This window comes from Phyllostomus discolor, chromosome 3, assembly GCF_004126475.2.
Source record: "Phyllostomus discolor isolate MPI-MPIP mPhyDis1 chromosome 3, mPhyDis1.pri.v3, whole genome shotgun sequence".
Lineage (NCBI taxonomy): Eukaryota > Metazoa > Chordata > Mammalia > Chiroptera > Phyllostomidae > Phyllostomus > Phyllostomus discolor.
The window spans coordinates 198,237,103-198,250,108 of record NC_040905.2 but is presented as its reverse complement, the minus strand read 5'-3'; the positions used below and the strand labels follow the sequence as shown (position 1 = coordinate 198,250,108).

The 13,006-nt window shown below is 55.9% G+C and overlaps 1 protein-coding gene across 5 annotated transcripts in view; it reads right to left on the bottom strand.

Annotated features, from left to right (window-relative positions):
- COL27A1 (collagen type XXVII alpha 1 chain) overlaps positions 1-13,006 on the bottom strand; it is a 130,298-nt gene that overhangs the window by 73,060 nt on the left and 44,232 nt on the right. For all 5 annotated transcript variants that reach the window (XR_004902320.1, XR_004902319.1, XM_036022114.1 and 2 more), the window contains exons 13-14: positions 5,480-5,533; positions 3,255-3,299 (exon numbers count right to left, since the gene is read on the bottom strand). Coding sequence is in view for 3 of the 5 variants with exons in the window: in XM_036022114.1 (XP_035878007.1) it covers positions 3,255-3,299; positions 5,480-5,533 (99 nt within the window). In the remaining 2 variants the exon portion in view is untranslated. The remainder of the gene's footprint in view (positions 1-3,254; positions 3,300-5,479; positions 5,534-13,006) is intronic.

Sequence of the window (13,006 nt, the reverse complement as noted above, 5' to 3'; positions counted from 1 at the left end):
GGCTGCTGCAGCCCACCTTAAGAATCTCAAGGCCCCCAGAGCCTAATGCATGCCAAGCACACACAGAGCAGGCAGACGCTCTGTACGAGTTCGTCTGCTCTCTCCTGCCCTTCCTCCCGGCTGCAAAGACCCGGGTGACAGGGGAAGTTTCAGCTTCGGTCTGCATACAAATTGCTTCAGCTGACTAGACAGAAGGCATTGAATAAATATGAATCTCCATTAAAATGATTACCAATTCATGGAATTCCCATTTGCTCAGCTAAAAACCCACATCCTCTGGGAAACCAAAGGTGACTCAGTCCATCTGCCCCTTTAACTCCTGGTTAGAAATGTCTTTTTTTCCCACACTTTGGGGAGGCAACTTTTCCTCCAGGCACTGAAGCCATTGTTCCCAAAAATCCAGGGTGGGGGTGGGGGGGTGTCTTGGGTTGGAGAGGACTCTGCCTGGGACAGGGTGTGGGGCCGGTGGGCGGGGGCAGCAGAGACTTGGTGGTCTGAAGTCCAGCCCTGTGACCCCCGAGGCGCAAGGAGAAAGGGACCATCACCTTGGCAGCAAAGGGGATTTAAAAGTGCTAAGAGAGGCTGAGAGTAGCGGAAGACAGCCCCAGGCCAAGGACAGCCCCAGGCCAAGAGGGAGTCATAAGGAGGGAACTCATCAGCTCTTCAAAAAGTGATGTGGAGGGGGGGTGCATCATCTGAGCAATGCTGGGGTGCCCAGGCTCACCCTTGCTAAGACCCCTCAGAGGGGAGCAGGAAGAGGAGCACACTTGATTAGGAGTTAGGAGACAAGGCCTCCGATTACACCTCTGTCCTCTCCTGCCTTGTGTGTGACCTTGACCAAGGGCCTCAGTTTTCCCATCTGGCAAATGGGATTCCACTAAGAAATACCATGAATAGGGTTGCCAGATTGAGCAAATAAACATAGACTGCCCAGTTAAATTGAATGGCAGATAAACAGTGAATGATGTTTTCATCTAAATGTGTGCTAAATACTGCAGCTGACTTTCAAACCTGTCTGGGTGTGCTACGTCTTAACTGGCAACACGAACTGTAGGGACAAAGGGGAGCACAGGTGGGCACGGGTTTTGTGAAGAGTCGGGAGGACCCAGGGCTGTGATGGCGGCGTCTCCGTCTCCAGAATTCGGCCAAGCAATTCCACCCTCTGAGGAGCCAATGTAGTGGACGCGGGGACAATGACAAATAGGAATATGCGCCAAGGATGACAGCCAGGATCCCTTCGTTCAAGCTTTAGGGCCTGGGGTCCCACAGCCTGAGGAAGCAGCCGGGGGAAGAGCAGGCGGTGACCATCTCTACGTCTCTGGCGGCCTCTCCCACAGGCAGGACAATGACGTGGGCCCGACACACAGGAACATTCGTGCAGTGAGCGCTCTGTGGAAATGCAGCGGGCTCCCACAGCAGGGCCCGCCTAACACCAGGGCGTTCGCATTGGTGCTTCGTGACCACGTGACCAAGAGGCTCCAGGAGAGACCTCTGCTGAGCTTAGAGAAGGTTAGACTAGGACACTTGGAAATTCCCCAGGAAGCCAGGTTCTCGAACGCTCCGTGCACAGACCGATTTTTCCAAAGCATCTAGGTCAGTGCCTTGTGCCAAACAAGGTGCTCAGCAAAGGACATCAGGGATGACATATGTATGACTCATGTGTTGACATGTCCTCACCCCCGGGCCAAGGCAGGCATCACTAATCAATTGCCGCATCCTCTCCCATTAAGTTCCAATGTGACTTTTAAATCTTTCTCAGTGTAGCTATCTAGACAGCTGCTACCAGGCACAAAATATCCTATGTATATATGTATCATCATCATCATTATCATCTATTATTATTATTATAACTAGTATTTTTGAGTGTTTATTATGTACTAGGCACTTTATATATACTAGTTTCTTTAAATCCTTGCAACAATCCTCCAAGCTAGGTACTGATATTATCCCTATTTTACAGATGAGGAAGTTAAGGCACAGGGAGGTGAAGAAATTTACTCTGCATTGCAATGAAATGAATGGTAGAGCTTGGACTTGACCCTAAAGGAATCTGGTTCCTTCTCAGCCATGGGCCCAGACCAGATGTGTGTATCTGTGGTCCTAATGACAGTGCGCACAAGGAGCCCATCTTCCAGGTGGGATCCCAGAGGTTCAAAGAAGCAAGACCACACAGCCAGGAGGAGGGGAGGCCAGGATTTGGACACAGGTTGATCTGACTCTCCACCCCCACCCCACTCACCTGACGGAGGCACATTGCCCCTGGGGGCCTCTGGGCCCTCTTCCCAGGACTGGCTTCCCCAGAACAGAGGGGCTCCACAACCCGCCCCCCACCCCCAGGGCCTTCCCCAGCCTCCTTCTGAACAAACAGCTGGCGTGGCCGAAGCACCAGGGAATAGTCTGCTTGTGGCCGCCATGGCCCCTCAGACTGAAACCCCAAGAGGCATGAGCCAGAGGACAGAACAGAGTGGGCATCAAACCCACTTCTCAGACTCAGGCTTCTCATTGGCCCTTGCAGCCAGGCCCAAGGGTCAAGGCCAAGCCTCTGAAGGCCCAGGAGGGGGCCTCAGTTTTGGAGCCCCAACCTGGGAGGAATCAGAGGTCAGACTGCTTCCCACTTCCCTGTATACAGGCCTCTCTCAGTGCCGGGCACATCAGGAGGTAATAACAATAGTTGATGTAACAATACTTCCCACTAACTGCACATTTACTGAGTGGTAGACCTCATGCCAAGAACTGTACATGTGAGCTCAGCCTCATTGAATCCTCACAACCACCCCAAGAGGATCCTACTATCAGCCCCATTTTAAAGATGAGGAATTAAAGCTCAGAGAGGGTAAGTAACTTAGCCCAGGGCACACAGCCAGGGCGTGGCAGAGCTGTGGCTTGAACTCAGGTGTTCTGCCTCCAAAGTCAGGTCCTCTGGACCTGAAGCACCCCACCTGTCAAATGGGAATGTCCACAGCTCCTTGCAGAGTGATGGAGAGGCCACGGGTGTGAAAGTACATCAGCAGTGTCGTACTCCAAGCCCCCTCCCACTTAACTAGTGAAGAAAGGGACTCGGCGAAGGTAGGTAGTGCACCCGAGACCACACAGAGGGGCCTTCTTCCCTCAGCCCCCCTGCCCAGACTGGTCTGTCCTGCTACACCAGCTCCTCCTGGGGTTTGATGAGAGAGGGGACTTTTCAAAGGACTTGTCGCTTGTTCCCCACACCTTGCCTCCTGGCCCTCTCCCTCCCCAGGCATCTGTGTACTTACAATGAGGCCGGGGACTCCTGGGGGCCCTGGCAGGCCCAGTTCTCCCTGCAAATAGAGAGACCAAGGTGGTTAGCTGCCCTGTCTCCCTCAGGAGCCACCCCCTCCACACCATCCTGCACATGGATGCCTGGTGGAGTCCTCCGAGCTAACCATTCCTTGCTCCTGACGGGTGGCTCTTCTGAGCCTGGCCTAAGGTTTGGACAAGACCCTTGGCCCCTCTGCTGTCAGCTTTCCACATCAGGAAAATCGGGAGATTGGATTTCCAAAATGTAAGTGTGAAGGAACGGGCGGAATCCTGGTTATGGGAACAAGGGCATGCAAGGTGCCTAACCCAGGTCTCACTTCGTCCTCACTCCACAGATGGCAAAAGCGAGGCTTGAGAGTTAAGTGATTTGCCCAAGGTCAAGTGCAAGAAAATACCACAGTGCTGAGGGCCCCAGGCTGAGAGCCACCAGGTTAGCCTCCCGCCTCTCAGCCAGGAGGTGCCCAGGGCCCTTAAAGAACCCCTACGGGCTCACAGATGTCTGCCTCCCACGGCCTCCGAGATGCTGGGAGAGCTCTTGCCCAGGGTTCAGGAGACATGGCTGGGTATGGCAGTGGGCAGGTGTCTTTTTCCTCATCTCTGTAAGTGGACCTTCAATTGCTTGCACCAGACAAGATGGCAGAGGGGTTTGGATCAAGTTCAAAATTCGAAGATGTGCATAAAAATAAGGGGCTCTAGGGGTGGTGATTATCAGTGGGGACTGCCAACACCACCCAGGGGATCTGTCTGCCATCCTCTGTGCCATCCCAGGGCTGCTCAGACACAGGCCATCGCTCCAGCCACCAAGAAGAGGAGGAGGAGGTGAGAAGCAGCCTTGGCTTTCAAATGAGGGAACCGAGGCTCAGGGAAGGGAGGGACTTGTCCAAGGCCACACACCAACTACGTGGCAGAGCTGGGACCGCACATTAGGTCTCCTTTCTGCTCTTCTAGGCCACGAGATTAAAGTCATCCCTGTCCCACTCAGGGGCCTTCCAGGACGACATCACATACTGGTTAGTCCAATGACGGAAAGGCTCTGGTTTCTCAACTCTCTGTCTTTGCTGGTGTTCTTTCCTCCCCCTGGAACGCCTCCTCACTCTGTCTTCAACCCAATTCTAGTGTCACCTTCCCCAAAAGTCTTCCCTACTCCTCTCTTCCTCCACAGCACCTGGGACCTCCTTGATCCCACCCATCCGCTGCTCTGGCTTGTGTGATAACTGGGAGACACCCCGAGCTCCTCCAGGGCAGGGACTGTGCCCTGTTAATATGCGCCCTACCATCCATACGGCTCCACCCAGTGACAAACGGTCACAGGCCAAACCCCTTCCCCGATCTCACTTCATTCTCCCAGCAGCCCTCAGAGGCTGGCATCCTGACCCCCCTGATTTACAGAGAAGGAAACTGAGGTCCAGAGAGGTGAACTGGTCTGTCCAAGTGCCACGCCTGGCAAGTGGTGCGGCAGGATTCAAACCCGGGCCCACCTGGCTCTGAGGCCAGGGCTTCAGCTCCCAAAGAACCCTGGGGTCAGTCCCAGGGAGTCTTTGTGCAAATGAAGGAAGAGCATCATTAGGTGCTGATTACGGACCCAGCAGCCACCTCTTCAGGAAGCACAGCTGCTCAGGAGGGGAGCCCCAAGGAGAGGTCGGGGACAGGGCAGGTGTTCCAAGGAGCTCTGGACATGGTCTGCACCTCCAGGCTTCCTCTCACCAAGCCTGGGCCGGGGACAAGATGGGAAAGGCGGGCTCAGCTCCCCAGGGCAAGCTGACCTGGCTCCTCAGCGGGCCTCTGATTATTTACAAACTCTATAAACATGCCTGTGCTGGAGGTTTCTTTAGAACTCGGCTCCCCGCTCCAAACAGGGCCTGCAAACTGTCTGCTCCCCGGGGCTGCTGCCGTCTCATAAACATTCCTGGCGCTCTGTAAGACAGCAGTAGCCCTGGCTTCCCAGTGGGGTGGGACCCGTGAACCTTCCTAAGTCCTTGGGGGTGGGGCACAGCCTGGGGGTGGGGTCACAGGGCCCCCAGAAGAGACAGGAGCTGGAGGTTCAGAGAAGTCACACGATTCACCCAAGAGCACCCAGCTAGCAGGCGGCAGGGCTGAGATTGGACCCAGTTCGCCTGACCCCAAAGCTCGGGTCCCTACCACCTGCTGCTGCGTGTTCCCCTGAACCTCTCTCCTGTTCCCAAAGACTTCAAATACTTACGGGGTTTCCATCCAGTCCCGGGGGGCCTCTTTCCCCGAAGTCTCCAGGAAACCCCTGATGACACAAGAGAGAACAAACACCTATAGATTAGAGTTTATACCTCTGGGTGGCTTTGACCCAGACCCCAGGGACACATACAAGGACAGGCCTGTGCAGTCTTGCTCCTTGGTCCTGGGACCTGGGCGAGCAGTGGGGTCCCGGATCACCCTGTGCCCTCCCCAAACACTCCACCTAGAGAACTTCCCAGGGGCTGGCTGCTGTGCTGGGGCCCATGCACAGGGAGCCCTCTTCTCACGCCCTCAGAGCCCCGGAAAAGAAACCGGTACCCAGCTCCCCAGCATGGAAGTGCCGACCCCCCAGTCTGAGACCTGGTCCTGATAGAGTGTGGGGGGGGGGGGTCAGGACTCTGGGTCCAGGCCTGGAGACCAGCTGCTAATTTGCTGAGAGTTATAAGAGTATCTCTTTTCCCTGTGGGCCTCAGTTTCCCTACTGGTCAAAGAAGGGGAGGCCTGAGGCATCTTCCAGCTCAGGCCTTCTATGATTGTGACATGCCCGTCAAAAGCCACCCTGTAGAATCACGATCCCTATTTTATACATAGAGAGACTCTGAAATGCTGAGTGTCAAGGTCATACAAGGTTCCAACGGTGGTGAACAGCAGCGCGGTTGTTACAGGTGAGTTTCGGCAGCTCGGAGAGAGGTCGGGTCACCCCGCCGAGCCAGGTCTGTTCTCTCGCCCCTCCCTGACCCTGCGCCACACTCTCTGGGGAGACTGGCAGCTGGAAGAACATCAGCTGTGGGGACACACCTGGGGTGGCAGGGGGACAACCGCATTCTACTTCAAAAGGACAAGAAAGTCTTCAAGCCTGGAAATTAGGAAAACCTGTTCTCTGCCTCCTTGAATTCAAATCATTGCTTTTTCAGGGAAATGTCATGCATTTCTGACCAAGTGGATGCCTGAACTGTTCAAACAGCAACAATTTTTTTTTTATGGAGGATAATTCATTTCTAGTTTCTAAGGCTATCAGGGGAGTCCGGTGAGTGGATTAAACCTAAAAACAAACCCCAAACCAATTCTAAAGTCTATACTGGCTGGGCAGAGACCTTGAAAAGTGCGTGCACCCAGGCCTTTCTCTTGCCCTGCCCAGCAATCCTACTCCCCTCACATCCCTCCTCTGTCAGGAAGCCCTCCTGGATCAGGAGGGCAAGGAGACATTGCCCTATAGGCAGTGTGGCTTCATTCAGACACCGAGGGAGGAAATGAGGACATGGTAGAGATATCGACCAAGCCAGTCACTTTGCACATGAATCTTCACCTGCCTTCGACACCCACCCCTGAGGGGGAAGGCTATCAGCTGAGGTTCAGGAAGAAATGTCCCTTGGCCAAGGCCAAAAACAAATTTGTGGCAGAGCTGAGCCCAGGCCCCATCTCTCTGGACTCTGCCACGTTCCTACGAGCTGCACACAAAAAAGCAAATCCTGGCCTGCTCGAATCTGTGCCCCGCTGGCTTCAGAGTGTGGCAGAGGTGCGTGCATGCATGCATGCGTGTGTAGTGTGTGTGCATGCTTGCACATACGGGCCCACCTCCAGGTCAGGTCTCTGTGGGGATACACCTGACCCTACCTAAGGTTCTTCTCCCCACATCCTTGGCGCATTCCAGCCTCGCCCCAATCCAGCCCCTTTGTCAGGCTATGAGGTAGATCCCTCTAACCTCCTGGGACAGGCCTGGGTGGGCTGTGGCCAGCGGAGCCTCCTGAAGGTATTGAGTCCCTGCCTCCACCTTTGGAGGCTGGGGTTGAGGGCCTGACAAGAGAGGAAGACAGTTCTTCAGGGGACAAGGGGGCTGCCATCCAGGTGGGCAGCCAGTCAGCTCCACATGGACTACTAGGGCTAGGACTTGGAAATCCCGTGCCCCGTTCTCCAAGTCCGGCATTTGGAGACAGTCTGGAGACCCACCCTGGTGTGCCTCCAGGTTGGCTGTGTAACCTTGGACAGACCCTCACTCAATCCCCTGGCGTGCACAGGCTGGGGTGTGTGATTTCTAAGAACCCTTGAACTTGACCCAACCCCCAGACAAGGCCTGGGAGAAAGGAGTCTAGAATAAGATGGGAGACCTTGACAGCATTCCCCAAGCATGAGTCCTGGCTGCCGTGCCCAACACATTCTCACCCAGCAGGCACCAGGAAGGTTCCAAACCCACGGGTCTGCATTCAGAGGCCACTCCAGGCTGGCTCAAGGACTCCTCTCAGCCCCAGCTGCCAGGCCAGCTAACCCGGTGAGGCTGTGCAGCCAGAGCAACCCGGAGCCAGTCCTGCCTCCACCAGCCACAGGCCTCTCCAAGCCTCAGAGTTCTCTGATGTACAATGAGGGATACCAAGGGGATGAGCTGAGACAGTGCACGGAGGGCAAGCCCTTGCTGGCACATGGAGGCAGCGGCGGTGTGAGGTGTGAGGGCACAGCTCTGAGGCATAAGCAAGGCAGAATGGGCAAAGCCCAGCGGGAGCACTTCTGCACACAGAATGCAGCCTGAGTATAGCCCGGGGGCGATGACGGTAAGATGGTAACAATGACAGCGAACGCCCACAGCCCAGTGAGATAGGTCCTGTTCTTGGCCCATTTTAGAGATGAGGAAACTGAGGTCCAGAGAGGTTAGATAACTTGTTCAAAGTCACACAGCAACGGAGCAAAGTCACACAGGGCTGGGATCTGAACCCCGGCAGTCTGAGGCCAGTGCCCTTTCTCTTAGCTCTGCCTGGACACTGAATACATAGAAAGGACCCCAGCAAACCTGGGGTCTCTCAAAGGGCTCAGGAGAACCCTGGGCTAATGGCCAAGAGGGAGTGGCATGACTGATGCTGAGGACTGGTTCTGCCTGCACAGCCTTGGTGGTCGCAATGCCCAGCCCCCATCTCCATCTTTGGTCTCGCTCCCTTCAGAGGAGGCCAGCAGGTGACCTCCAGGAACCTAGGGCATGGTTAGTAGTTAAGAGCATCACGGTTGGGGAAAAAGATAGCTTTAAAAGTGCCGGAACAAATAATGGATTGGAACAATCGTAGACGGCCTGAGGCGAAAAGACCGCAGCAGTCCCTGAAGTTCAGCACTTCACTGCCTCAGTGGGAGATGAGGCCCAGCACACGCCCAAGGCCCCAGCGCCCAGCCAGCTTGCCGCATCCCCCCACGACTGAGCCACACATCCCATTTCCAACACTTGGTGCAGGGCCCCTGAGGCTTGGCCCCTCTGGATCTCAGAGAGGCAGCCACTGAGCTGAACACGTGGCCCCGCTTCCGCCCCGCCTGCTACCCTCCGTCCGGCTGCGTCTGCCTGTGCCCGGCCTGCACTCCCAGCCCGGCCAGCCACGGGACCCTCCTCCACAGACCCGAACTTCTGGCTGCAGCAGCCTGGCCTGAGGCCCAAGCGCTGAGCTTGGCACCCTGCCAGAGCCCTGGCCACGTGGTTTCTCCACTGCCCCAGGTCAGGCCTCCCTAAGGAACTGAACGCCTCATCCTCCAAGCAGAACAAGGCCCAGGAGAAGACAGAACCCGCCTCTGGGCTCTTCCACAATGGACATGAAGACAGGGACGGTCCTCGTCACCACATCCATGGCGGGATGCTGAGGGCCGAGGAGGTCTCTGAGGCTTCCAGGCAGTGTCCACCCAGTCTGCTCCTGGAGCTGGGCTGTAGGAGCAGGGGGAGCGCGCAGCCTTGCAGATCAGCAGTCCTGCTGAAGCCTCCAGGGCTCAGCTCCCTGGCCTGAAAAATGCTCGGTCCTGCCCGAGTCACCTGGCAGAGCTGGGCTGAAAAAGATGTGAGGCGGTTGTAATGCAGCCCCTGGCAACCTCGACTGTGCTATCATCACACACTGGTTAGGGTTCATGCCAACAGAGGGAATAGATAGTGGACTCTAGGAAGAGGCTGCAGAAGGATCTTGGAGACCTCCTTACAATGCCTAAATTCTCCAGACTCGGGAAGTTCCTGCATACATCTAACCTGCACCTTTCCGACAGCACCCCGAACACCCCACATTCTTTTCTAGATGTGTGCTCTCCAGGTGCGCTGACATGGAAGAGTCCTGGAGGTACCCGGAACCCTCTTCTCATGACTCTGAACGTGTTTCCACCCCGCGCTTCTGAAATCCACTAGGGGAGCCCCCCGAGAGTCACCTCAGGGAATAAGGAGGAGATAGGCAGGTGGCACTCTCACCAGGACTCCAGAGTCACCAGTAGCTCTGGGGCAGCTCCAGCGCAAGTTGGGAACGCTGGAGGCCACATCCCTGACCCATGGCATGACCACAGCTAAAAACTTTCATGTAGTTTGGCCTCAGTTTCCCTACTTACAAACATGAGATCTGTCACATTGCCCCCATCTTCCCACAGTCTGAGAACTGGGAAGAGCACTGAGCTTGAAACCAAAATGCACCATGGTTGAGGCCCTGTCCCACCTGGACAGGCATGGGGCCTCAGACAAATCTCAGCTGTCCCTGGGGCACACACACCAAGGGAGTGGGAGCCAGGGCTGGGCCTGGCCAGCTCTAAGCTCCAGGGTCTCGCTACACAAGACCCCACCACCTTGGCAGGCCTGGCCAGAGGCATAAGAGAAGCTGTGAGCGGTGGCCAGCCTGGCCAGATCTGCCAGCAGCTTGACAGGGAATAGCATCTTTCTAGTCCCAGTGAGAGACCCTTGGTCGGGAGGCATGGCTCCGATCCCAGCTGTGAGTGTCACTGTGCCACGCCCCAAACAAGCCAGGACAGCCAGGACAAACCCCCTGGAGCTGACATCTCCAGCCAAGTTTACAACGTCTTATATCTGGACTCCTCCTCAGAAAACCACAATGCATTTCTCTTTCTAGCAAGTGATGTGTGCAGGAGAGGAGAGCCACAGGTTTCCTTTGGAGGTTGAAGATGTGAGCACAGAGAGAATAAAAGGGACGTGGAGAGCACCCTTACTAGTAAACAAGAGTCCTGGGTTCGAGTCTTGACTCCATCACCAAGTTACTGTGTGACCTTGGGCAAATTACTGACCTCTCTGAGCTATGAGTCTCCGAGCTATGAGTCTGACAAAGAGGTTGGGCCAGCTCATCACCAAGGCTCCTACAGCTCTGATGTGCTCTGACCTCCACGGTCTCTTTCTCGGCTCACATGAGCAGGACTGGCTCACTTTCTCCTTCCAAACCCAACACCGAGGGGGCGCATGCACGGGCCTGAGGTCTGGCTTGCTGGAGAGAGACGGACTACAGCAAAACCATCGCCAGGCCTGCCAGCAACAAGGCCCGCTGCGATCTGGCACGAGGAAACTCAGCTCCTTCCCTTGACATTTCTTTCATTCGTAAGTACCTAGAAATTGCCTGGCCTACAGCTTGGGTAAACCTAGTCACAGAAGAGGCCCTCGACCCCACCCGCCAGAGCAAGGGCTAGGGAGCCCTGACAAGGGGGGATAGCCCTGACCACCACTCAGGAGGGCGTCGGCCAAGGGCACGCTGGACTGGAGGCCCGGCAGAGGCGGGCACAAAGCCTAACGACTGGGTGATATGAAATCCAATTCCACGCGTATTCTATCATATCCAAATGCAGATCCTGCCCATTTGCTGGCCATGGCGGCTGAACTAGAATTAAGGGAGTGTTCATAGCCATTGGGGGTATTGTTTGACCATAGGGCTATTTGAAGGGAAGGGGTTTCCTCCCACCCACACCTGTGCTGGGCACAGCCCCATAGTGCATCGAGGAGCATGGAATCTTAGGGAGCTAATGGCATGGAGCAAGGAAGCAGAGATGAGTTGACACTTAGGCCTTGGAGATCTCTGAGCAAGTGGCTTTGGCTGCCGAAGCCTCCATTTCCTCACATGAAAAACCAATCGGACCTCAAAGAATCAGTGGGAGAATCACATGGAGTTCAAATACCATGCAGGTAAGGTCTCAATACATGTTGCTTTAGTGGTGGTGGTGGCGGCGGCGGGGATCTGTTTTGGCTACAGTGCTACGCCTCGTACCTGGCACATGGTAGGCGCTCAGTCAGCTTTTGTAGAATGATCCCACTCCCAGATGGGAAAATGGCGCTGAGCTCCCCAGACCCAGTACGGGCTGGTGCCGCCTTCCCAGCCGTGAGCAGGAGGCTTTCAGCTCCACGAAGAAAACAGGTTCAGGGAGCAGGCAAAGGAAGGGGCTGCTGAAAGTAGCAAAGGGGGGCCGGGAGGCTGTAGAGGACGGGGTGGGCGAGGGCAGCTGAAACATGGCCCTATTGACGCTCCTGGAGGCGGCTTGTGCAGAAGAAGCCACGGGGTGCCCAGGCTCCCTCCGTGCTCAGGAGACTCCAATGCCCATGCTCTGGACGGCAGCACTCGGGGGCGAGAGGCGTGAGCTGGGGCTGCTGCGTTCTAACCCAGCTCTGGCCCTCAGAAGCCACAAGGTTTCAGCCACGTCATTCACCCATCTATCCCCTCATCTGTAAAGTGGCAGTGCCCGGCCCTCTGCGAGGCTGCCTGAGTGGAATCGGAGCAAATCCCCCCATGGGTGGCTCTGAAGGTGGCCTTGACCTGGAATGCTCTTCCCCAGAGAGCCATGGGCTCCCATTCTCCCCTCACTCAGGTTTCTCAGAAAAGTGAGGAGGAGAGAAACTGGTTCATAAACTAAATTATCAACAGCCTATACCCCAAGTCCTCACTGTCCCCATCCTACTCTATCTTCATACTCAGCACCATCTGACAGTCCATCGTTCATTCTTCATTCCCCCATACAGTCATTGTCTGTCTGTCTGTCTGTCTGTCTGCCCACGAGAATGGGAACTTCATCTGGTTCACTGCTCAGCACCCAGCGCAGACTCTGGCCCAAAGAGCATGCTAGGTGTTCACTGAACGAACACACAAATGAACGAAAGAACAATGAATGAATTAGCCTCTTTGCCCAAGGTCACCTGGCTTGAGGAACCGATCCTAACGCCAGCCCAGCCCTTGGGGACGTCAGGTCCTTGCCTGAAGCCAGAGCATCAGGAGCTGCTCCTGGCCCAGATCTGCGTGTGTGTCAGGCCTCAGACCGCAGGGCACAGAGGGGCCTGGGCCTGGGCCTGCAGGTGAGGTGCCTCCTGTCAGCTCCTTGCAGCCGGAACCTGGATCTTGTACCCCTACTTGGTCCCCAGAGGGCCTCCCCCACAGCCCCTTCTCCACCAACCACAAGCCAAGGGAGCCCCAGACCCAGAGCTGGTGATGGCTCCCGGTCCAGGTGTTAACCCGCAGGGCAAAGGCAGGGAGCTGTAAGGCCCCACGGGGGTAGCACCTGAAAGAACAATGCCTTGGCGACAGTCCTGGGTATCCCTCAGCCTGGCAGTGGGACCCTGGGCACACTGCTCTGCCTCTCAGAGCCTCAGTTTCCCCTTGTGAGTGTGAGAGCACTGGAATGAGCAGCTTTCCCTCAAGCCAAAATTCTAGGGAACCCACTTCTACAGTAGTGTCGCCAGCCAGGGAGCCTGAGCCATCACTGAGGTCAGAGGCCCCGGGGACAAACCGAGTTAGAATCCTAGCCCTGCTGTTTACTCAGTGCG